General features: G+C 38.0%; 1 protein-coding gene across 2 annotated transcripts; it reads left to right on the forward strand.

Moving 5' to 3' along the window:
• Positions 1–1,595: 1,595 nt before the first annotated feature.
• On the forward strand, positions 1,596–27,171 carry LOC100892059 (transcription factor 20). Of its 2 annotated transcripts, none has more exons than XM_003727079.3 (6): positions 1,596–1,714; positions 8,761–9,244; positions 19,385–22,194; positions 22,758–22,851; positions 23,621–23,670; positions 25,242–27,171. In XM_003727079.3, exons 3-6 carry the CDS (start codon positions 19,420–19,422, stop codon positions 25,272–25,274), a joined length of 2,952 nt encoding a protein of 983 aa, XP_003727127.2. In that variant the 5' UTR covers positions 1,596–1,714; positions 8,761–9,244; positions 19,385–19,419; the 3' UTR covers positions 25,275–27,171. The 2 variants fall into 2 exon arrangements, with proteins under 2 accessions (XP_003727127.2, XP_011680563.2); XM_011682261.2 differs by having other exon boundaries at positions 1,601–1,709.

Below are 27,171 nucleotides of genomic sequence, written 5' to 3' on the forward strand. Positions count from 1 at the left end.
CGGTGGTGGTGGGGGGGGGGGGGGTGGTTGATGAATACTGCCCGAATATATAGTTCCAGTGTAGTATCAAGATACACGAGTTAAATATGACAGTAGGGACTGGATAAAAAAATGGTCACTGAAAGTGTGAGTGGGCCGAGATATTAAAAAGGTCCTGTGGCTACAATGTACAGTCGCGCCGGTTAGCTGCAGGTGGACTATTATGAATCTCGACTCAATTTATTTCCCCATCATTCTGCTGATCTAACCTTCCTTTTCTAGAGCTTTTGCAATCATTCATTTTTCTTTTCAATGTTTTCTTTCTTTTTTGCCTTATACTATCCCACCCACCCCCCCCCCCGTTTCCCTCTCTTTAAAAAAAAAAAATTCCACAAAATTCACAATTTCAACTTTGTTAAATATTTTTTAATTTATTGATTTTCTATGTATACTTTGCTTTCAATACGTTTTGTAAAACGTCCTCTGAGGAACTAATACTTAAACAAGCTCTGCTTCTAGTTAGTTCCTATATTGCTATCATATTTGTCTTGTTTAATTATTTATTTGTTGTAATATACTTTTTGTATTATGTTCTGTATGAGAATTAAAACCATTTGAATCATAAATAGCGCCATCTCTCTCTCACTCTTATAAGCCCTACCCCCCCCCCCAAGTCCTAAATAACTATTTTTATCCCCTTTTGTGGCGTAGCCAAATTGCCCTTAAAATTGCTTTTGTTGTATACTTAGTAGATGAATAATTTAAGGGGCCCTTTATTGTATTTATTTTCTACATGTCTCGCGATTTTGTTCTGCTTTCAGGCTATAGCCTAGGAAGAGTGTTTTGCTACCAGGGTTGGATTTCCCTGTTATCTCACCTTTGTAAGCAGTCATTTATCCAGAGGCGACGGAGCAACTTTCAAAGAGGGGGGGGGGGGGAGGGATGGGCACCAAAAAAAAAGGGCGCTTTTTGATTTTAAAAAATGGGAGCCTATACAAATGGCTACCACATAACGGAAAGATACAATTTTTCAGCCATTGACACTGATGGGCGGGAGGGGGGGGGGGGGTTAAGTTTCCCCCATTCAAATATGGTTTATTTCTAATTCGATACCATTAGTGATTTACAAATGTTGCTTTTTTTTGGTTTTTGTCATTACTCGCACCCCCCCCCCCCTCCCCCACCTGGTTGTGATGCCTTTTTATTTTCTGCCCCCCAAAAAATTATGCTCATTAAGCTGCTAGCCATTGGTATTATTATTATACCATTACCATCTAATGAATGTCAAAGGTCGCTGTCAACAAACTTGATGTAATCTGCTGGATTTCCTAATTTGCTCAGCTGTAAATACGAGCAAGCGTAGCGAGTGAGCTTTTGGGAAAGTTTACGGGAGGAAAATGCTCTGTTATTCCCGATGGGCGATTAGGGGGGTACGGTTGGGGTGGCAAGATGTCTCGTCATCGTACTTATTTGTAATAATGACCCCATTCAATTGACTAAGGTTAATGTGCTTTTGCAGTCATTTGCAAATCGACAGATAAAGAAGAAGAACAATTCCGGGGGAAATTACATTTCACCGATTGTTTGCACTTTGCAGATTTGCGAATAATAATGCAGCGACTTCGTCGCAGACTAGCAAATATATTTCAGTCAAAATCTCACGAACAAGCTAACCCAGACGGCAAGGATTTTCTGGTCTTTTTGGTATCTTTCGAAGTCTTAAGAGTGTGGTAAGGTATGCATTTCCTCTCATTATACATTTTTAAACGGAAAATTATAACATTCTGAACTTGTTTTTAAGAATTCTAGTTAAAAACATCTGTCAAAGTTGAGTGGTCGATCGGTGTTGCTGTCTTGCTAGCGCTAGTCTCGCTCGTCGTGTTCAGAGTGTGTGTGTAACGTAGGTGCGTGAACATATCCATGCGTACAGACGCGACTACTGCAGTGCTAAGCTAGGCTAGCTGGCCATTGCTGCATGCAGCATCCTCGATCTACCCCGCATCGCTGGTTGGCCTCTCCCGCTCAGGAGACACAGCGCCAGGGAACATGCAGAAAACACGGCGGAGCTGAGGGCATAGTCGATTTGGTGCTCGAAAGAAATTGAATGCTTGAATATGTAGCATTTTGAATATTGACGTTTTGTACAATAATATATTCTCTGTAATCTTTGATATGGTACTTGATTGTGACTGGACATTGCCATCGGTGCGGTTACTGTGGTACCTGTGCTTGTGTAGTGGAATAATTTAAATGTTGTCTGTTGACTCGTATAATTTAGTTCCAAATTCAACTTTGAACTTTTGAAGTTTGAACTTTTTTTGAAGAAAAAAAAGAAGCCTTTGTTGGGTGTCTACCCTGTCTTACTAAGTAAGGTGCTAGAGTCGAGAGAGAATGACTATGATTTGTTTTCTTCATATTCATCCGAAAATGTGAAATCTTACTCATTTAGAATCTAGATCTAGGTCTAGTCTACTGCTTATTTTTTAAAACTAAATTCTAGATAAAAATTATATAATTTTGATTTAAAGTTAAAACCCTGGATTGGACTTACAAGTGAATTTGAAATCAGTAAAATAGTAAAGTAAGACAGATTCCTTAGTAGTATAGTGGTATGCATCTCCACTCATCATGCGGAAGACCAGGGCTGGATACCCGGCCAAGGAGCAATCGTATACATGTAAAACATGATGATTTTTCCTGTTTGAAAAAGAAGTACCGGTAACACAATTATTACCAAAAAGAATGAGTAATGTTTCCCTGAAACCTGACTCCTTTATTCTTTGCTCAATTATACAGATCAGACCGCCCTCTGTGCGTCAGTAGTAATATTCATGAGATTTGTAACACGGGTAAACATGAAGATAATAAAAGGTTTAAAATCAGTCAGATTATTAATTTTTGTATGAAGTCATGAATAATATGCCAGTAATGTTCAAATAATTTCCAAACAGGGAACAAGATATTTGAAAGGATAGAAAATTGATTTTATTTTTTAAATTTTAATACATGTATGGAGAATCTCGTTGATAAAATTAACAGCACTTGTTCAATGTACATGTATGTGAATAAGTATGTGATACAAGAAGTCATCCAAGATACTCCATTTGCTCCTGCTGCCTGCTATTCCCCAACCCCAACCCAAACCGAAAAACTCAAGATTTTAAGTGCAATTGAGAGAAACAGTATGTAAGACCTACATGTACCACGTAGTTGACTTTGCAAATTAGAGATTCATATTTTAATCGAATGCTCGCTACTTTCAGATATTCATAACTTATCATATTTTAAGTCAAATTTGTGTCATACTTTCAGTTTCATTTTATTTATCAAAGAATTTTTCAAGATTTTCATATTCTGCTTTCGTATTTTTTCTTCTGATTCACCTTTTAACAACCATAAATAGTTCTTTTCATGTACTCCTTTGTTCCTATTGTGTCCTGAAAAAAGTGTATTCACAATCCACATATCATTGAGGATTTTGTTCCAGGTTCTGTTTTGTATTTGGATGTTTAATCATTTTTGTGATTAAAGCTATCTCCTGTTTGTATTTTTTAAATTTTTGCTGAGGTACAGTGAATTAAAGCATTATAAACTCTTTGGGCAGATATAATACATGTCTAAGAATAATGTTGCTCTCAATAGTGGTAAAACTGGTAATTTCCATTTGATGTAGTTTTTATGCTTAATATGACATTGTAATAATATCTGATTTTGTGCAGTCATTTCTTTCAATTACCTAGGATTAAATTGGTAATGCATTTATTACCCAATTGTCCACTTATTTTGCTATTCCAAACATTTTGTACGTTTAAATAAAATGAATACTGTCTTTGAAAAGAATGATTATCAGTGAACAACATTGTTGTTATCAAGTTTAATTAAAAAACCAAACATGTACATTTACACAATTTTACAGTATGTAGACTTGTCACTTCCTATAGAATATACAGTCATGTTGTTGATGTCTAATTCCAATATTATCTCCCATGGAAATTACAATATGATACAGAATGTTAGTGAAAATTGCTTGCAATTTCACCCTTTACTGAGAGAGAGCCTTCCCTCGAGTTAGGTAAACGCAAAGCTTTTAGCCCTAATGGTGTGAATCACTAGTAGGCAGATTTGTGTCGCAGAAATTACTGGATGAGTTGGTGAATAATTTTGATGTTGGTGAATATTTTTCACTGGCCGTCTAACGTAAATGTACAGTATATGCCTGTACATGTACATGTAGTTCCTTTGTAAATCAGCACTCACTAGTAATCTCTTGGTGGGGGGTTGCATTTTATGGTTGTCATTTTGTGTCAACTTGTATATGAAGTTTTGATGCAAGTTTCTTTACAAAAAATATTTAATATATCCAGGCATTTATAAACTCTTGTGATTGGGTGCAAATGTTTGCCTACATTTCATTGATTTTATGCAATCAAGTTTCATAGCAGCACAATCAGAAAATATTGTTTATATCAGTAGCTCCATGTTTATATGAGGAGATAATTACTAGGTGCTCTAATGCTGAAATCTGCTTCATGCACATGTTCAGATCTTGATACTTTCGTAGAAATCGGGTAGAAACAGGAAAAGATCTGTTGATTTGTTTTCCTTCTCTACCCTGAGCTAAAGAAGGAAGACCATTGACCCCGAATTACTAACTTTTGACCTCAAGAAGCATATGGTGCTGACCTTGTTATTTTCATTCTGCAGTGACTTGCTGTTTCCACAGTACTGTACATGTGCACTGTTAGTGATAGTACATTTAGGCTTTTTGTAGAAGAAGGCAATTGTATTTGTTCCAGCAGTCCATATGCAGGGCTCGACGCTAATAATAGGCGCCTAAATTAGGACACTGCGCTGCCTAAAAAAGTCCTGACCCCAAAATTTCATGAAGAAACAATAAAATAAAAAATAAAATAAAATAAATTTGGCTTTTGTGAACAGAGCCAAAAAACGTAAATTCAAACCCCCTTCCAAAATCATTAATGTGGAGCCCTGTCATATGTACATTGGCTTATCTCTTCTTTCTTTCTATTCATTGATGTAGAAATACCCCCATTGCACCACCACTAGGAATGCATGTTTGGGGGATGAAGGAGTGCATCACTTAAGTTTATGTTGAATTATAGAGGCAGCTGAAGAAGCATTTAGCATCAAATTCTAAAACAAGCAATTAGGCAGCGGCCCAATGCGACATTACAAGCAGCATCCGTCTTGGAATAATATAAATCCTCTCTCTGAGTGCAATGCAGGAGCTGATGGAAAACATAAGATGGGAAATATCTCTGGCAATCAGTCCCATTTCCGGCGGCATTTCTCATTTCGCCGGAGAGTTTTCTTGATTACCTACATGAAGTCAAGAGAGCCAAATGAAAACGAGAAAATGGCAGGACTCGGCTCTGTATGGTCTGGATAGATGGGCAGAATGGTTGGGATGCGAGATGGAGGGGGAAAGTGCAGGTGAAATTATGTGACCCTCCCGAGTAGGAAAATATGTGAAAGTATTTCTGATTATGCATTGACATTCAAACTGATAGATCTACACTACATGTACAGTGTATGTAGAACATACAGTATATCTTCACATGTATAGTGTACTACACAATGTTGAACTAATCAGTGTAGATCTTGCATCTGTTTCATATCGTCGAAAGTCGAAACCTTTGTATTAAAATAAAACATATTACCCGGTAGACATAGAGGCCAATACATTGGAGGCTTGTCAATACATTTAGCCTACATACATGTAGGTACACCACTTAGTGTATTCCTGAAGCTTCCAGTTTAGGCTGACAAAGTAACCTACAGTATATCATTGAAACAGGAGGCTATATTGCTTACAAAGACAAATATGAGTAATAAAATAGAATAAAGGACTGTCGTAAACGCCAGGTAAACGTAAAGCCATGGACTTTCTTTCCTTTTTTTCTGGTATGTGTACTTGACTGTCCATCCGTTTTGTATTATCTGTGGAATATATTTTTCTCTTGTGAATGGTTAGGCTAGGAACTTGGGCTTTATTCTTTATTTATTAATGTTGATTAGATTTTATTTAACCTTATTGAAACCTGTGGCAGAAATGGGAATGAATAATTTGAATACAGAGCTTTTTATCTCGTTACTCTGTAAATACGGTAAGCTATTTCACAATGTCACCGATTATATGTACCCTGGATATGCATGGACATGCATGGACATGGTATTTTCTTTACCCTTTCCAATTCCGTTGCCCAAGTCCATCGTGTTTTTTCCAACAACAACCCACTCATCGGGTAGTGCTTCCTAAAAATAGGCATTTAAACCATTGCATTCACTGTGCTATTTGTATGGGACGATGCACATCTTGCCCCATGCAGGGAGAAGACCGAGCATAATGGAGCGAGGGAGTCAGACACGGAGATCCTAAATACACAGTATGCATGCAGCCTGCCCAGGCCTCAATACAGACACACAATGATACACACTCGGGCATAATACCATGCTGTTCTTTGCCAGTTGTGACTGCTTAGTCTTCATAAGAAATACCCTTTCAATTCAACGTTGGTTCATATTATAAGGCAAGGAATGAATATTAGGATTGCAAGTTTAAGATTGCTGTCGTCCATGCATGGTCAGGCTCGTAACTAAGGGGGGATGACCAACCAGCTAGCGAGAGGTCCGCTTAAATAAAATGTTGCCAAAAATTGTACCAAAATTGTACCTTAAACATGATTTTCAGATCGAAAAGCATCGATATTTTCCCTACCCTTCCCCCTGTTCTTGCACTTCGTGCCCTCGGAAGGATCCACTTCATATAATGTCTGCACCCCCCTACTAAAATCCTATTTAAAGGCCTGATTGTATTGTAAGGATTACGGACAAGACACAGTTTGATACTCTACATTTTTGCCTTGTCCTTAGTGATCGCTCTAACAATAACATCATACACCATTTACATATTCATAAAGGCTTACTTTATTGAAAATGCATGATTTACATGTACATGAGGTATTCTAAAAAAAAATATTAGGAAAATAGTCTGTTTATCAGGAGACTAATATTTTCTTTGCATGGTGCTTTTCAAATGTGGAAGTGGCCTTTCTGTGAGGACATTGCCAATTTGATTGATGTTTGTCTTGAACAATGAGAAGGCTTGTTTACATTGAGGCTACATTGAGACATATTAGGTGCTCATGTTCGATAAGATCAGTCTGCATCAAATGAGCATTGCGTCCAGAAAGATAGATGCATTGCTCACCAAATTTATTCAAGTTTTAACTTTTAAGCTCATTTTACACAGCCCAAACACCATTTTGAAAAAAACATTGTTTTTTAAATTTTAATTGCCATTTGCACTATTGGAAAACCTCATATTAACCTAAGAAACCATTATTTGATTATTCTTTTGTGTTGTGTAACTACCCTGCTTATAAAGCAGAGAAGCGAAAAGAGTCACGTGACCAAAAATTGGAATGATTCACCTACGAGTGAGCGTTCACACTGCTTAAACCAGTGATTTTTTTCTTGTGTTTACATATAGTTGCTTAGCAACTTCTGACGAAACATTGGATTGTGATGGTGTAAATGTAGCTTTTGTTTCCCTTTTTCTGGCTAAGTTGACTTAAAATTTAAGATCTACCGGTAATAGTTTTTCCTTTGATTGCACATGCGCTAAACAATGAATTGGTCTCATTGAAATTATGGCAAAAATATTTGTAAGCCTCGTGTATACATTATGTAGGCCTGTATCCTGCATATAATCTATGGCATAATATACTAGTATATTGTATTCCACGAATGACGAATCCTCATTACTCTGTTACGAATTGGCCTGAAAAAAAAGAAATTATACTGTGCAATCAGACGTTTAATTTATTTCCACTTTATTTTTAGGGTTCTAACACCACAGCTGTGTTTAAAAATTGAGGTTTCCTTCAAGGCAATCTGTATCAAGGACAGGCCTATTATTTTTCAGTCTAAGCTATTTATAAGGTTTTTGTGGGCTAATTTGCTATTCATTTCTACCTTAGTGCATGACTACATGTAAGTTCAGAGGTCATGGCTCATGGCAAAGCAATGCTACTGTAAGTCATACATGTGCATTGTGGTACTTGTCTTATTTCTCTATTTGTATGTGACTGGTGACTACATGAAGACCTACTGTACAAAGTGTACATGTGCATGCCAGATGTTTCTAGTTTTGCAGTTGAAAATGAAATTAGATTTACTGCCATTGGCTAGAATTGAAATAATAACAGATTGACAGTCTGAGGCATTTATGAATGTACATGTATTTTGGCCTTAGACTGGTAAGTTGTAGTACAGTTTGCTTTGCTGCAACACTTATGAACCTCAGTTGGATGATGCAAAACTTCTGTCTAGACTGGTTCTAGAACAATTTCATTTAAATTAGATTGCAAGTGAGTTGATACTGCTCATTGTGTGTGATTTTTATGATTTATTTTCCAACTTATGTTCTGAATTACTTGTATTTATCGTGATGAAGAGAAAGGAATTCAAATTTGTATTAACATTTTAGGACAGGTTAGGAAAATGCTATGCAGCTATGCAAACACTGTTGGAAAGAAAATTATTTAGCAGACAATGGCCTCATTGAGATTAAGACATGGACAACTTTTGTACATCTTGTAATTCTTGTCATTCTTTTCTCCATACATTTTTTAAAATTCTGTAAAAGGGATTTATTTTTCTTATAGTCCCATAATGTTTGCACCATAATTGCCTAAGCCTAACCCGGTCAAGAATACTAATCAATGTTTTCATCTTATGATCTACCCCTACATGTAGGTACCACTGCTAATATGCTACCAGGCCTCATTGGTCGTTCCATCCATATGCCAGTCGTTGTCGTTGTGGTGGACAGCAACCTGCCTGCTTGTATGGAATGATTGACCCATGGAATTCTAGCATCAATCAGCCACACAGGACGCATGTTGCATTCTCCCTGCTCCTCCAGTCCTTGTGATTAATGAAAGCCTGGGCTCGTTCGGCTAGCTCAGAGTACCTCGCATAAATCAGCGCTAGAAAGAAGAACTAGGAGAAAGAATTTCATCATCGAGGGGAAAATTCATCTCAGCTCAGTCAAGAGTTTTTCATTTTGGTTGGATGGACGGTGGAAGAGCAGAGCGGGGCAGTCAAGTAGGAAAATAAGCTGGCAGTGAGAGGAACGAATCGCTGTTGCCATGGATTAATGGAATTTACATAATAAGCATTGCTCAAATATTGGCAACCATGTGGAATATGCACTTCGTCTGGTGACATATCTTGATTGGTAAGATATCCATCTTTCTCATTCTAATTAGATTTTTTCTTCTTCTAGATATTACAGGTGGCAATGTCGGTTATGAGTTTTTAAAATTGTATTTGTATACTGTTATCGTCTAATTTGAAGGGGGGGGGGGGGTGGTTGCGGACTGATTTGCTCTCGTACCATTTGTTCGTATTGGTTTTTTATCTCGGTATTGTAATTTAAATTTTGTCTTTTACACAACTTCTCTTCCATATTGTGCATATCAATGGAGACTCGCTTTATGTACATGTATGATACACATTGGAACACCTACCTGTGTGTAAAATTTGATTTCTTTTTAGTAGAAGCTCTTTTTGGACTTCCCTGTAGGAAAAGTGGTATAACTGGAGAGTTAATTTATTTTTTTTCCAATTTGATTTAAGATCTCCATTTTGCTTCCCAAAGTGAAAGTGCTCCCCCACTTTAGTCCATACAAGCCATTGCTGTGCTGATGTATGTACGCAAGATACCTTATCTGTGAAAACTCTCAAGCATGGCTTTTTCTTTAATTGTTTGAGTACCTGCAGTAATTGTAGCGTGATGCATGAACATGTATGCGCACAATGGACTACAACCTTCGCCATTGATGAAAATTTCATTTCAATACAGTGCTCCACTCCAATCTGGCCAAGGGCATTCAGGGCAGAAATCAACAGGGAGAGGGCTTGGTTGCTAAGTTACTAATCCATGTGGATACTTGCTTCAGATACTCCTATAAAATGGCCTACAATAGTACAAAGGCTGTATAAGTAAAGGTATACATGTAGGCTGTAGAGTTTATTCTTAAATGACCATGAAAATGCCCAATTGGCAACAAGGCTGGAAAACGTTTCCATTAGAATTTTGTCCACTCTGACATTAATAAACATATTTTGTGCTTGAAATAAAAATATGTTAAATTGATATTGAGTTGCAGAAATATTTTTGTTTTGTAAGAAGGGCCTCCTAGATCCTACCGCCTTTGTTATGTTTGTAGTCCTTATGAAAAGTGGACTTTGGATTCGTGATGAATAATAAATAGGATGGCATTGGTCACAATCACTGATGATCAATAAACCTGTTGCGATATAGGATCTACAACCTTATATTTGATTGTAGATTGTAGGCTCTTAGTTTGCCATGCGTCATACGAATATTGGAAACATTTCATTTGCCAGCAGCAAATTTGTTTCCGCGAAGACTTTGCATTTACAGTTGAAGACTGTATTCCCAAGGCAAGAGCAACCCGGCATGTTGGAATGTTCAATGCTCTTACAAATATAATGTACAACGTGTGCATTGTTTTACATTTAGTATGCACTGCAATGCATTTGAGACACACAGGACTCGGGCAATACCCACACATTTCAGTTTTCTTTTTGTTGTTGTAAACTCTGAGTAGAAAGGCACAGAACACGCTGGGGTGTTTAATAGGTCCATGGTTGGAGCGTGCAATGATCCATGAGTCTCGGGCACTGAGGCAGGGGCTGTGGGAAGAATGTGACCTGGTAGAATAAACATCACAAATGTGGTCAGCTTAAATCATAGTCTGGTGTCCAGGCTCAAACATTTGTATTATCACACTCCTATTAAAATCAAAGACAGGAAAGGGCATTCATGTTCATGTTTTAAGTCCAGTACATTGTACACCATGTACAGTACATGTAATATACATTGGCAGTTAGGCATTCATATAAAAATTATGTGCAGTCAACCTGTAGTGTAGTCAGGTTTGTACCTCAAAATTACATGTAGGGTTACTGGGCTGCATTTACCATTCACCACATGCCGAAATTTTAATGAACACATGCGCCACAATTTTGAAAGAATAACATATCCAGGTAGCGGCCATAACAATCCATGGGAGCGCTGAGCAATTATGCTCTGGAAAGCTAAAAAAAAACTCTGGTCATGTAACAATAATATACTTTAAATAATCATTGCGAGAAAATCACACTTTTACCATTCCAAATCCTAAAAGATGTATTTTTTTTACATTGCCAGGTACCAGTACATACATATTTTGATTGTCTGATTAACATACAGGTACTTGTATGATTATATTTTACTTTCCCATCACTCCTGTGCAATCAGCTCATTCAGCTGCCATGTGATCCAACACCACTCAGCTGAATACCAGAAGGATACAGAGTCAATAGACTTTCCATTTTATAACTGCTTTCTGGTACTCGGCCAAATCTGGATTATGTTTGATGGAAACAGCTGGAAGAGTAATCAAGACGTAATCGCTGAAGAAGCTTGCCTCAGATCTACATGTACATGTACATGTATGTGAGAACAAGTAGAGCAGAGCATTCACACTATACAATGAACATGTGTACATGTATGTAGAAAAAACTCATCTTCTGGAATTATGTGAAATTGAATTCTTGAATACCTTATTTGCCGGCGATAAGGCCGCACCACCGCATAGGCCGCATCCCAACTTTGACATTTCAAAGAGGAAAAAAAATAAATAAATAAATAAGAAAAAAAAAAACATACGGTCATAACAAAATAATCATAATTTTCTCGAAAACACTATTTTTTTTTTACAAACTGATACCAAATTCATGAATATTCTTATAATTTACCGGAAGTTTAGCTAAAAAAGTGATCACTGGCAGATTTGGTGTCCGATATATACCCCTACCACAATGTACGGTGTAATGCGAAACTGCATAAAATGGAAAAACAAAATGGCGACTTCAGATGGATGTTCGCGACAGCTCCGTTATTAAGGGTCCCTTCCTTTAATTATGCAATGCATTGGCACAAACTTAGATCAAGATCTATCGCAAATGTTGTGTTAGCACGTTTATTTTCGTCTTCATGTCAACAATGCAAATTAAAATTAAAATTGTCGGTAAGATGTGTGGAAATGTCCTGTACCATAGTGGTATAGTTATTTTACCGTTTCTAGTCCCATATATGCAAATTCGTGCTGGTTTTGACTTTCGTTTTTTTTTTTTTTTTTTTAATCTTTCGTCGTAAAGGCCGCACCTCAACTTTTTGATATTTTCTCTTCCAAAAATATATGCGGCCTTTACGCCGGCAAATACGGTACAACGAAAACTGGACACCTTCAAATTTTTTAATTTTTTGTTGGGGGAGGGGGCGGGGGCGGGGAGAACTGGGGGATAGTAAGTTACATTAAACATACCCTACAAGGCCTACATGTACACATTGTATACATAAAGTGTTTAATATGTACATGTAAAGAAAAACAAATCTTTATGCTATTTCCTAAAGTGTCCATGTTATAAGAAAAGAAAGTTATAGAATTACAAATACAACTCAGAAATGAGTTAAGGCCTATAAATGTTTGTATTTTGTAATTCATACACGTACATGTAGGATACTGTATACCCCCCTGTACTTGGAACAAACAAAATCAATCATAAACTGGCCTACATTTGTACATGTAGGCTTAGTACTAGGCTACAATAGTCTGTCCTTGTAATGTTCACAGTTTCACACTACACTTCTAACAAATATTGTCAAAATTCAACCATGATAGTGTAAAGTAGAACACACTAGTAAAAATAAACACACATCTACACCTGTACATTACAGGTGCATTCCTGGAATTGGAATTCAAAGAAAAAGGCATTTTGCAGGTCTTTATTTTACTATTATTATTATTTTGATGCCTATTGTTATAACATGACTGCAGATGGCTCAGCTGTCTCTTGACAATGATGCAGTGCGGTGTAATGGAGCACTGGAATGGAGATCATAAATTAGGTCAATGGAATTCTGAAGGACCATCAAGTTACCATCAAGCCCATGCCAAATGGAGGATCCAAAATTATTCCAAATGCATTCGTCATACCAATGAACAGTCAACATTAACATGCATAAACATACCTGTACGCCTACTGCACAATGCATATGTACATTTACACGTACAACATGTACACATACTGTACATGTACCGGTACGCATTTCAGGGAATTTGCATACACAAGTACATACAAATTATAAATATGCGTAGGCCTATTTGGCACAATATAATCTGAAAAATTTACAGACCACATCTACAACATTGTTTACATTTTACATGGACAAATATTGATTCAAAACAATCACTAATTACCAGTGTGTGGGCATCCCATTTCATGACAATGTTTATTATGATGAGTCATATTTACCCTGGGTCTTTAATTACATCAATACATACAGCTGTACATCTTCCTTGTGCAGGCCACTCATTTTTGTTTTCATTTGTTTGTTTTTATTTTTTTTGTTTCATGAGAAAACTTGCAAGTACAGTATGATGTACTGTAGTCAAAGAGTGAAATTATTTCTTTAAATAGTGAGAAAAAGTTATGATAATTTAATATCCATATCTCCTTCTGAGATTTTACCAAAAATAAACAAAAAACAAACAAATTAAGAATACTTTTGTTGCACCAACTGATGATTATTGTGTTTGAATATGATCCATGCATTCTCGGATAGTTCCTTGCATATTTCCAAAACTTCGTAGTGCCTTTACATGTATCTACTCAGACATGCCCTCTGTCTCCCAGTCTGGCCTCACGGTATAGGGAAGCAAAAATATCTTGTCTGGGTGAAATTATAATTTGGAATATTTGGATAAGCAGAACATATGGCTACATGTATACTGTAGTGTACGTATCAGTAATGTGCAGTGTCGTCCCAAGAACATTCATGTGAATGCTGTCTAAATATACTGGTTAGTTTGTTTATTGAGATTTCATCTTCATTGCCTGTCACAGAGTTTCAGTTGTTTGTTGATCACATCATTGGCAGAATGTTGAATTTTATACTGTTAAATGAATCAAGCCAAGAAATGAACAAAACTAGCATTAAAAGACAGTTCTATAACATGTACAGATGTACTGTACATGTTATATTGTAATGTACATGTACATGTACAGTACATCTAGAGTCTAGACTTACTCACACATTTGATTCAAATTTGATTCATATTCAAATTTATGGATGTTTCTTTCCTGGGGACCTAGTGACGAGTTATTTCATTAACCTATTATTAACATGCATAAATGAATAAGCTTCAATTCTTGGAATCCAGTCTTCTAACATTACTTGTTGCTATGTCAGACAAGTCTCGCCAAGCCTCCAGGCTGTCAACACCACCTTTGTTTAAAAAAGTATGCATACTGCAATTTGAATATGTTAGTAAACAGGTCTATTAGTTAGCAACTTAGCATACACCTGTAAGTGCTAACTTCATACCCCTGTTTGAAATTGATGTACAGTAGGCGGTGTGCTGCATTATTTTTATGTTTATGTACATGTACTGTATGTATGTACATACCTGTACCGCCTGTACATGTACATTGCAGGTTCATGTAGACTGTAAAAGTGTAATGTACATTGTACAATTTTTATATCTTCCATACATATTCAGAGGCGAGGGTATGTGTAGTCTACATGTACATGTACATGTACTGTACATAATATTCTAACATATTCCAGACTCTAGCCCATTTTTAAACCAAGGAGGAACAAGTCAATGTGTTTGGAAGTCAGACTACTATTCAACATGATTGGATGCAATCCCAAAGGTACAAAGTAATTTCAGCAGTACTTAAAAAATTATTTAAAAAACTGAAATCTTACTATCTGAAGTCCTCATTCCTACATCCGGTACTGTTAAAAGCTTGGGTTTCAAATGCTGGCCACTCGTTTTGAGTTAGTTGTCTAGGGTTCTTTGGGATTTCCATGTGACCTTGTCCGTAACAGGCATTGCTGCATGTACATCACGGTGAAGAGATTTCCTGTTTGAATCATCTGCCCGTCTGAGTGCAAGCAATCTGGAAATTGAAAAATGTGCTTAATTCCGCTCTTGCAGGGTTCCAAATACATTGTAGAAATGGACAAAAATAAATAAAAGCTTGCATGTCAAATCAAATAGGAATTTAGAATGGTCTGCACTCATTGACATGTATATTTATTATCTAAAGCTATTTTGGGAGTTTTCACTTTGTTGCTGATAGAATTTGAAAGATAATGATTTACAGTTAAATATTACATAAACATGTACAATGTACATGTACATGTACGTGTAGGCCCAGATGTACATGCTGCGATACACGTCTAGCTTTTTTATGAATACAAAAATAATAAAACAAAAAAGAGGACAAAAGTAAACATTGATATTTAATTGGAGGGTAGAATGAAGGGCACTTGCAAGTACATGTACATGTATGTATTTGTAAGTACTAAGTAAATTCACAGTACCTACAGTATGTACACATTATACGTATCTATGCCAGCTGAGGTTATACAGTACCATACTGTACATACATGTGTAGAATATACATGTTCAGTACAGTTTGAGGCTGTTCTCTGTATTCATAATTTCTAATATTCTATCCATAATTACACAATTAATTCAGGTTCATTTGTACTGCAAACCAATCTATCCTAGCCTTTTCTCAAATATGCAGTATGACAGGTTATTTGTACATGTAGATTGATATAGAATCTGACAGTAATGCTGAAATGGGCATTCACTGTCTGGGTTTGGACAGAGGTCATTTTAGGCCTGTCGTCATCAGCTCAAGTTTGCCAAATATCCCGCTATTTCTGATTCGGGAAATTTGCCCGAAGTTACAAATCGCATCTTCATCAGCTCGAAACTTGAAACTTAAAAACGAGCTTGAGATATTTTGCTCAGTGTTCGCGCATAGTGCGAGGTCTTCAAGCTGGTGAAGACGGATTTGACAAATAGAGGGCTATTTTGCAAACTAGCCCAAGATATTTTGGGAATATTTCCAGAGCAAATAGCCTGCTATTTGCATCTTCATTCTTCACCTGCCACCTGCCAAATAGCCCGCTATTTCGTGATCAGGCTAATTTCCTGAATCATAAATAGCGGTTATTTGGCAAACTCAAGCTGATGACGACGGACCTTTTGAGACATCATTAGCTGTACATAAACTATAGTGTGTCATGTACTCTGTACACTCACATCTACATACACTGTATATTAAAAGTTCCCAATTTCTGTCAGAATTCAGCTTTGGCATGAAATGGAGTATGTTCTTGTGAGTCATTATTTTTTGCCTGTTATCCAAGATGTATCACAAGATGTAACGTCTACATGTACATGTACATGTGTATTTGGTTGCATTTTATCCTTTAATGATCTTTTTCACAACTGAGTCATATTAGATTGTTTTCACTTGAAGCTCAAAGTAACTCTGCTACTTTGTAAGTTCATTAAGCAGTACATTAGTCTTTAAAAACACACGAGTAAAATTCTGTAAAGCTGATTAGTTTAAAGCGCTTTAAACCAATCAGATTTACATACGACATCATTCATGTACAGAAATTTTGGTGCGATCGACGATCGTTAATCGTTTCGTGATTAACTACTGCTCTTAAAATGCGCAGTACTGAGTAGTGCCATTGCGCATTGAAGGTCAGGTCATATCAAACAAAGCGCACGCTCCATCCAGTTTAAAGACGTATAACCGTTCACACACAAAATGTCAAGCTCTCTAGATATGAACTTCGTATCTGCAGCCTGCTTTGAGGGGCGTATGAATCCCACTTTGTATCTATCCGAACATCTTATAAACGATGTTCACACAGAAATTTTTCTTTAAAGCTGTTTAAAACAGTTGAGTTAAACAGCTTTAAACTAATCAGCTCTTGATACAATGAATTTTAGCTGTGTGTGAAAGGCTGCACGTACTGTACATGCAAAATGCTTCAACAGACCTTGATCGTGTTGATATAAATAATTAAGATCTACAGTATCTGTAGAATACAACCACAATATGGTTAAATGAGATTTTTGTAAACTCTGAAAGGGAGGCTGAGCCCCAATGGAGGCCAACATAACAGTCTACTACATGTACATGTGCTATGTGCTGAACGAAGGTTATACTTACAGTACATGATGTGTGCAGTCAGGTATTATTTTTCTTGTTCTTTAGTTATAAAACAGTTGGACAAAAAAAAAAACAGCTACTGGAACTGAGAGTGATACTGGAAAAGAACCCAGCTGAGATGAAGAAAAATCTGATAAATATGTTTTTTAAAAACTAATGAGGGAAAATCTCCCTTTTAGAAACAAATGTTAAGAGATTGCCTATAGATGAATAACAAAGTAGTTTAACTATAATATGAATTATTGGAATTATTGCATAAATGTTGAACAAAAAGTTTGTAAGTAAGGATGTCCAGTAAGTTGGTAAATCCACTGTTGCAGCGGAAGTGGCTGTGGAACATGTGTGGTGATGTCCTTCGCAGTGGTATTTCACATGGCTTCTACCCCCCCCTCCTCTCCCCTCCTCTCTTCCTCCCCTCCCTTCCTCTCTTCCTCCCCTCCCTCTCCCCTACTCCCTCCCTCTCCCCTCCTCTCTCCCCTCCTCCCTCCCTCTCCCCTCCTCCCTCTTTCTCCCCTCCTCCCTCTTCCCTCCTTCCTCTCCCCTTCCTCTCCCTCTCCTTTCCCTCCCCTCCTCCTCTTCCCCTCCTCCCCCACCCCTCCTCCTCTTCCCCTCCCCCTCCCCCTCCTCCACCATCACTCAATACCACACAGGACTAATACTGTCCTCTCATATGATCTGATTGGGGCACCCTGTGTCGCTATACCTTCAGACTAGTGCTGTAGTCAAACGTTTAACCGTCCGGTATCCGACCGCCCATGGCGGATTCCGTTTTCAATTGGACGGTTTCGTTTTCCCGTTTTTTTTTTTTTTTTTTTTTTTTTTATAATTTTTTTTTTTTTATAATTTTTTTTTTTTTTTTAATTTTTTTTTTTAAAAGTTTCGATTTATGCCCCTCCACCTGGCACTATGCCTGGCAATGTCTCCCAGCTCAGTAATCGGTGTGATGACTTACCACTTGGAAACTAGAACAACACTCCAATTTGTCTGTCATCTTGGTTTGAAAGTAATCTTTGTAATAGATCTCAATATATATTCATCCAAGTTTAACACATGGTGTACCACAAGGTTCTATCCTAGGTCCTCTACTGTTTTTAATTTACTTTAATGATCTTACACATTATTCTAAAACGACATTGTTACTATTATTTGTGACTAGTTCACAAGCACAAATCGGCGCCTTCAGTTAAATTACCTCCAGCTTTTTCACACGGACACAAAAAAAAAAATGATTTTTTTTTTTTTTTTTTTTTTTTTTTTTTTTTTTTTTTTTTTTTTTTAATAAATCGTTTAACCGAAAACCGTCCGGTTTTGACAGGCGGTTAAACGGAATTGGAGATATCCGTGATGTTACAGCACTACTTCAGACTAAACACACACATCAGTCGTCAGGACCTCATCCTGTGGAGCTGATCCTCTCTCTTCCTAGCCTGCCTCCCAGACTAACCAGTCATTTTATTCTTGAAACTTTCAGGAAATCATATTAACCACAAGAATGTCCTGTACTAGTCTGTAGTCAAAATAATAAATTCAACGATGTAAGAGGTTTTACTATCGGATTTTTCTGGTGATTAAATAGTGGTGGTGCTGTTTGAATATGTGTTGGGTTTATTTTAGAGGGAAAGAGAGGAAGAAAACATTTAAGTATTGAAGGAAGGCTATAATTTGTGATCAGTACATAATGCGTTTGCCCTTTCCCTATATCAGAGGCATACATTGTTGCTGGCATAGTAGAGATATATACTGAGATATGAATATATTTCATTGGATGAAGAAGGCTTCATCTATTCCCGGTGTGGTGAGTGAAATTAGGGCATTAGCTGTTTGTAGTAGGCTTGAGAAAGAGCTTTTCGTGACTGTTTTTCTTCTCGTCTTGTCCACTATTGATAGGAAAAGAAGGAACTATCGGGTCTGTGTTCCTGAGGTTCATGTGATGTCACGAGTCCCGTGCAACCACAGACATGGCGTGCAGATATACACTGTACATTACTTCGGATAACAGATATTAAATTACACAAAAGTGCTTTGATGAGTTTTGTTCTTTTCATTTGTACATTGGAAGACCCGGTGACCCAGAATACCTTATTGCATATTCGGCTTTGCTTTGTAATTGCTTTTGGGCTAAGAAATCTGGAATTTTCAGAATATCTCGTGCAAATTTTATAATTCTAAAAAAGAAACACACATGAAATTTTTGAGCAAAATACTAACTGTACAATATTCTCTCTTTCTTGTGTATTATATCTCACAGGCCTGAAGACTACTGACTATTAAACAGAAGAAGTCATGGAGCAGCAGAACCAATACTTCTACAATCATAACCAAAGGTCTTCTGCCTGCATGCCACCGCAGCAGCAGCAGCAGCAGCAACAGCAGCAACAACAGCAGCAACAAGATCCTTCCTACCCTGTCAACAACATGGACCAGTCTAAGATGGGTCCTATGATGCGGGCCCTGACCGAAGACTTTGATATGCCAAGCCAGAACTCTGCAAGCAATTACCCACAGCAAGGAATCCCCAGCATCCCACCTGCTGGTGATCAGCAGAGAGTACCGTCGTCCAACAGTTTTGGCCCAGCTTCACAGACATTATCTGGGTATGCCAGCCAGTATTCCACAGGGCCAGGTTCGCACAACTACTTTCCACATGGGAATTCTCCGTCTCCTTTGAACAGTGGGTTTGCGCCCCCAGGTACAAACTATCCTTCTGGAGGAATGTCCAGTCCGTACCAGAGACAGATGCCTGCATCGAGCCCTTTGGGAAGTCCCAACGGACATGGGCACCCGTATCCAAGATCTGCCAGTGCTGGTCCAACCATACCTTCTCCAATCATGATGCATGGGCCTGGAATGTATCCTCATAACCAGACATCTCCAGGGAATCGCTCCACACCATTTGGCTTCCCTACGTCACCTACGTCACCACATAATCACCTCAATCACGCCTCTCCACCTTTAGCTTCTCCAAGCAGTATGCGCCCTGGAGGAACCCTACATAGTCCAAAGAGTCTGCCAGCTAGTTCTCCTGTACCGTTTGTCTCTCAGATGTCACCCACAGCTTCCCGTGCTCAAAGCGTTCCTACTCTTCCTGCAAATTCTCTCGATCACTTGCCACCAATGTCCCACGGCAGGTCCAAATCCCCAGGATCTGCTGGCATTCACCGTCCATATCCGCAACCACCTGGCCAGCAGCAGTTATACCCACTGCCTTCCCCTAAGGTTCGACCTGTTGACCAGACCGACAGTAGAGGACAATATGTAGAACTTATACACACAAAGCCTGGGGATCAGCGGCCAAACAGTGAAAGATCCCGGAATCACAGTGGACATAGAAAGATGTCTGACCCCGGGCACTTGCCTCGATTAGAGGAAATGGTAGCAGTGCTCAGTGATTCAAAAGTCAAGGAGACTTTGGATGAAATCGTTTCAGACAAGAACCTTCCTGTCATTGAAAATGGTTCACCAGGAGAATCCGTCAAATCTGATTCCTCAAATCACACTGCAGATAGCACGAAGACAAAAAGAACTCCTGTAAGCAATGGAGCATGTGACAAGAGTAAAGATCAAGACAAAGGAGGACTTTCGAATGGATTAGCAGATTCAGAGGACAAAAATGCTGATATTGTTAAATCAGAAAGTGACTTATCAAGTGAAAAAGACATTAAGGCCGTAACTCCTTTGAAAAAAGTGACCAAGGCGCATTGTGGGAAGGTCAATGCCAAGTCAAATGGAAGAAATGGTATCAAAAAACAAGAAAGCATAGACTCTACTAACAGTACAAGTGATTTAGATAATTCCCCATTCAAACCACCTTTGTCCAAGCAGTCTCAACCTCAAAACCCTGATCAAACCAAAGAATCAACAATGTGTACAGAAGAAGTTGTTAAAGTGAAAGAGGAGGAGTCCACAAGAGAGTCATTACCAGAAACTACTAAGTGCCAAAGTGAAGCTACATTATCAAAGCATTCCCCTGTACATGTAAGTGAGCCAAGTCATGATGTGGCTTCCACTTCCTCACAGAAAACTGAGGATGATAAACATGCCCCAAAGACACCACCTTCATGTGATGAGGACCTCATGACTACTCCTAAAAGTAAGAGGAAGAGTCCTGATGACAGTGGAAGTAGTACTGGGAATGATTCTCTTCCCTTGAAGAAAAGGAGGGGAAGACCCCCGGGGAGTAGAAATAGACAAGAAGGGGAGGAGGAGAAACCTAAGAGGAAATACTCCAAGAAAAAGAAACTGGTGATGGATGATGGAGAAAAAGCGGATCAGAGTAAAGATAAGAGTAAAGATAAGCAAGTTAAAACTACAACTCCTGTGAAAGTTAAGGCAGAGGCCAGTGTGCCTGTGCATGTAGCTCGAGGGCCTGTACTAAGAGTGCAAGGTGCTAACATCGAGAGCGTTGTGTCGAGCAAGTTAATCAACGTACCGGACGCTGAAGAGGAGGTTGTCAAAGGTGGGAAAAAGAAGCAGAAGGTGGTGAAACACGCCAAGAGACAAAACAATCTTGTTGCTGGACATGTTGGACAGGCTGCTGTTCTTTCTTCAGAGTGCCCAAGTCCTACAGGATTATGGGTATGTACACTGTGTGGCAATCCTCCAAACTTTGGAATACTCGGTGACCTGTATGGACCCTACTATCCACCAGGATGCGATGTACCTTGCTCCTCGAAGAGAGACAGTATGTCAAAGAATGACCGACACAGAGGGAGCGACCAACGGGAGTCGCACTGCAGCAGCTCCAAAGGCGGCAGGCAAGTTGCAGGAACATCAAGGAAAGGGGCAGTGCAGGATAGCAGAAGCCAGAGAGGAAAGTCGTTGATGGCAAAGCAGGCTGATCTCTCAAAGACTCGTAAGTGGCGGCAGATCAAAACGTACATGGAGGACATGTCCTTGATGACGGGCAGGAAATCATCGAAGAGGAGGAAGAGTGAAAGTGAAAGCGATTACGTGGAGCTATGGGTCCATGAAGAATGCGCTGTCTGGTCCCAGGGGGTCATATTTCTTCAGGGGACTCTCTATGGCATCCATGAAGCAGCCAAGGAAGCTGAAAACAAGGTATAGCTTGCTCTAAATGTTGTAAACAATGTTGATTAATGCTTACAGTTGAAAAGAGACTAGATTTTGTGCCAAAAGTAATTCCAATTGTATCTTTCATGTTGCACTTGATAAAACAAAAATAAATCTGCAGTTGGCAACATGAAGCTGAGCTAAAGAAATATTGCGAAGATTATATTTCTGAACATAATGTATCATTAATGATTTTGAACAAAAACGCAGTTGAATTCAGTACAGTTCCCTGCAAAGATAACTTTAAAGAGTACATGTATGTGTCTACTATGATATGAAACATTTGTATTTTAACATCTACATGTACCCTGAAATTGATGACAATTTTTAAATATCAGTGAATTATATGAAGAATCGTTCATATTCTACATGTATACATGTATCTGTCCTGAGATATATGGATATGTGGCATATGACTCGCCAGCTTGAATCAATACATGTATCCCCCCCATGATATTTGTCTCACCATTCCCATCGAGCATGCCCCTTCATTCCCCAGTTAAATATAATTTATTACTACTTTCAATTTCTAATTCTAATTTGATTTTCAGAAATGCAACCTGTGTCGAGACTCTGGGGCGTCCATCGGTTGCATGCATAAAGGATGCAAGCAAGTCTACCACTACCTGTGTGCTATTGAGTCAGGTAAGACTAAGAGTTAGCTCTTAATACCAAGTCCTTTTTATTGCAGCTGCACACAGTGGTGTAGCATGGGCCCAGATAGGGAGGGGGCCCTGGCTTCATATGCTGTATGTGATTGGGTGGGGGGGGGGGGGAGCACCTGTAGCACCTGTCGTACTGGTTGCATGAAATCTAAATTAAGAGGTGACACATTAGGAGGAGGGGTCATGGAAATGTTCCCCATCTTCCTTTCTGTCACCTTTTAATTTTTTTTTCTTTTAATGGCGATGTTTTGGGGGAAATTTTGTCGGATAAAATACTAAAAACCTTGTGTATATCAATTAGGTATGGCTAAACACTGCACAATATCAGTTATTGTGTTTTATCTAATATGTAATAAGATTGAATTTGAAGGTCTTAGTGATAGCGATAGTGGTGGTTATTTTACCTGACAGCTAAAAAAGCACTAAATGCTTCAAAGGCTTCTCGCAGCAGAATATGCAAATTTTGCAAAATCTTACTCTATGGATTTGATATTTATTAAAAATGTAAAAATGCATTGTTTCTGATGTCTCAGTTTTGGATTGGAGGGGGGAGGGGATGTCATGTCTGTGTTTTTTTTAAATTCCATCTACAAGGGATTAAGATGCAATTTGTTTATAGGTTTGATATGAATGTCTGCAGATGGTTGACATCACATTCGACATGAGGTATATTCTTTACTTTTTTTACACTCAATTTTACAAGGTTAGTTCATATATTTCCTCTTTTTCTTTTTCTGTTTTGTTTGCAGAGTGTCAACTACATCAAGATAACTACTCCATGACTTGCCCCAAACATAAGGTAAATATTTTGCTCTGTATTGTCGCGGTTAACTTGATTATTACATTTTTAAATAGCTTGTGTCATGCATGGGATTAATTAGAAACATTGGGTTAGGTTGTATTCTCATGAATTCCACAGTGTACCATTATGAGATTTGTTTAAACTTACATTGATTAGGAAAATTTATTTTGACTACCGGTATCACCATAACCTTCACCAACATGATTGGTTATTATTGCGATAGCATGTTTTTTAATAAACTATTTACCTTGGTTCTCAAAAAAGACACCAAGAAATGCAATGAAAAGTAAATATTACAATTCTCTCTCCTCAGATTTGGTGACTTTTCAGTTTTCAGTTTATTATAATTCATTTGATGATTCCTCTTCTAGATACATATGACATTGAAAACAGTTTCCCTGAAAAATAGGCTGTACCGATGCTATGGTGCGAAAGCTCATAAGAAACACCTTGGGGAAACCAGGTATACATGTTATCTATGGCAATTTGCAGGTGCATCTCATAAAGGGAATGAGCTCATTTCATTGAAAAGTACCATATTTTGAAACAGTATATTTTCCCCAATTTGGCCAGAAAATGCGATGAAGATTTATAGCATGTTTACGACCACTGAAATTGGATCTACCGTGACGCTGCGTGAATATCATATGCCAAATTGCAAAGGATGAATATTGCTGTTATGAATCCCAATTGTGTCTTCCATTTTAATGGCGGTGTCTGCCGAGCTCATCTTGTGATAATCCGACAGTGTTGTGTGTGTTGGGAGCCAGAAGGTTGTGAAGTCCAGAGCCCTGTTTCACTAAACGTGTTATCAGTAACAAGATAAGATGGTTGTTACAAGCTACTGAAATCCTTACATTCGATTGGCTAAGAGCAGAATTGTCATAGATATGTGGCAGATGTTAGTGATACCAAGTTTTATGAAACAGGGCCATGATGTTCAATGAGTTACACCCTCCTGGCCCTCAGCAGAATGTTTATTGTCTCCTAGATGCCTACATAATATCATTCCATCATTACTATGTATTTGTGCGCACTTTATATGCGTAGTCACACTAAAAATGTCTTTTTGCTGTCACCCCCCATCCCCCTACTTTCCAATTAATTTTTTTTTATCACAAAATCAACTACCGGGTATTTACGATCCGACTCCAGCCTCTTTCTCTCGTATTATCTGTCTTTACATTTGTCTAGCTCAAACAACTCTTTATTATCTGCACCTCTGTAATCACCCAGTATCTCTGTCATGCTCAGAGCAAACTAATTTTAAGACATCCTATCTTTACAGTTCTATCCAATATTTTAAAAGTAAAAAATGAAAGTGAACGAATTGTGCATAACTTTATCTAAAACTGCTTGAGTCACAAAACAATATTGGAACTTTCAGGTTTAACACACCTCAAGTTTCCTAGTACCCAGTTTCCATGTGCATATGTTTCATATAATCTCTTGAAACTTCATATGTTGATATGAGAGACATAAGAGGATATATCATCCTCCCTGTAACTATCGTACATTCAATGTAACTTATTTTCCTCTCTTTTCTCCTTCTTTGTCGTTCTTTCCAGGACAAGAAAGTCAAGATGAGAGGGGGAACTTGATCCACACTCCCGGAAGCCATTTGAATTATTGGACAGTACAACAAAGATGCATTTGTGTTTGAGTATTTACCTACAGTCTTCAGTGTGTCTATTTCTTTCTTATATCTTCTTAAAGTATCAAGATATCTTGTACCTGTTGAAGTAATGTTGTGAACAGCACACACCTACCTGTAGAATGCACTGTTTGTTTGTAGGTATGTGTATTTTGAATTATCTTGGGCATTCGAATCTGAGTAGTGCTTATCTGCTTTCATATTTTCATTTTGCTGAACCTTTCAGTAGATTTAATTTTTTTTTATTGAAGGCAAACAAACATGTATAAGGATGGCTTTTCTCTCTCTAGATGAAAATTAAGCCATACTAGTAAGTCAAAATATGACAAGCCACTTTTAAAGGAGGATGCATTTTTTTTGCAGTGTAGTGAGTAGATAAATATGCAAAAGTAACGATGGGGAATATCATTTGAATTTTGTTTGTCTGATGTCATTCAAACTTTCACCAGTCTACTTCTCTGACTACTATAATTAGTTTGCTGTCAAGGTTGGATTCCCCTTTAAGCACAGCATGTGAATTTATAATGATACCCCTTTCACTGAGATTACTGTTCAATGTTAGTCTTCAAGATAATACAATATTTGCAGTGAAAATTAATTCAAACTTTCATTTTGACAACTTTTGTTTGCCAGGCATGAGATATTAGCCTGCCAGGTAGAAGCTAGACTGAAACATCGGTCTATTTCGTTGGGTGGATATGTTCCGCTGAGACTGTGTCTGGCTTCACCAACTCCCTCTCTGAGAGCCTCAAAAGATTTTAAGAGACGTCTCCAAGCAGACATGGATTCTCTCTAGGTAGAAGCACATAAATCCTTGATCATAGATTAATCATATGTACAGTAATGTAATCCTGACCTGCAGTCTGAATTCTGTTATTTTCTCTGAAATCCAGAGGATCGTAAAAAGCACTTAAAACCAACACTGCCATTTCAGACCTTATTTAAATGCATGTTATGCCAGTGGTTTGCTGCCATATGCCATGGCACACACTGTAAGTAGAAGATCCCAGTGTTTATTCCCTTGGCGAGTAAGATATGCAGCATTTAAGACCTTTCAAGATAAAAAAAGCAGACTAACTTGAAGACATATACTCAGTATGTAATGCATAATGTATGAGAAAGAGCCAGACAGAATGTGCGTCTAGGTGGCTACATTGTAAATGAGGTCTCCCAAGTGTCACTGTACAGCTGAGCTAGTCTTGTTTTCAGACATCTGAAGCCATGTCTACAGGTATACCTAGCCTACCATTCAGGCCGAGTATGACTTTTCATCCTGGTTGTGATATAGAATTTAACTTGGTCTTAGTATTATTTCAGCTTGTTCTCCTCACTCAGAAGTGTAAACAAATAAGTTTTCCAATGAAGTAATTTCCATTTCGAGAGAAAATGTCTTGCAAACTGAAACTTTGTCTGTGTAATAATCAGAGTTCGACAGAGTACAAACCTGATATTTTAAGCAACTGCTGTATAATTCTTTAAATTTGTTCGTCTTTGTGGATCATGAACCTCGTGATTATATACATGTATTACGATTTTCTGAAGAGGCACGTGTATGTATTCACATGAATCAGAAAGGTTTGGAAAAGAGACTAGGAGCTTGGAGCATGCCATATGTGTCAACAAGTGAGTCATCATTCTGTGCACATGTAGACAAACTATGAGCACCTACCTCAGGTAGATCTGAATAGTTATTAAAGACCCTGTCGGAAGCGAAAAATAAAGTAGATGAATTGTATATCGCAGGAAAGCTTATACGCCATAGATTACAATAATATCAGTTCTTTGCTATTCTAGTGTCTGTCAAAGGATAAACAGCTCTCTGAAAACTCGAAATCTAAAGCTTT

This window comes from Strongylocentrotus purpuratus, unplaced genomic scaffold (assembly GCF_000002235.5).
Source record: "Strongylocentrotus purpuratus isolate Spur 01 unplaced genomic scaffold, Spur_5.0 spur5_scaffold_14, whole genome shotgun sequence".
In the NCBI taxonomy this organism is placed as follows: Eukaryota; Metazoa; Echinodermata; class Echinoidea; order Camarodonta; family Strongylocentrotidae; genus Strongylocentrotus; species Strongylocentrotus purpuratus.

What these genes read in the sequence shown, in the direction of transcription:
- LOC100892059 (XM_003727079.3), top strand. Translation starts at nt 19,420, where the DNA reads ATGGAGCAGCAGAACCAATACTTCTACAATCATAACCAAAGGTCTTCT. An exon ending in CCTGTGTGCTATTGAGTCAG is followed by an intron (nt 22,852 to 23,620) that starts GTAAGACTAAGA and finishes TTTTGTTTGCAG; the next exon opens with AGTGTCAACTACATCAAGAT. An exon ending in TGACTTGCCCCAAACATAAG is followed by an intron (nt 23,671 to 25,241) that starts GTAAATATTTTG and finishes CGTTCTTTCCAG; the next exon opens with GACAAGAAAGTCAAGATGAG.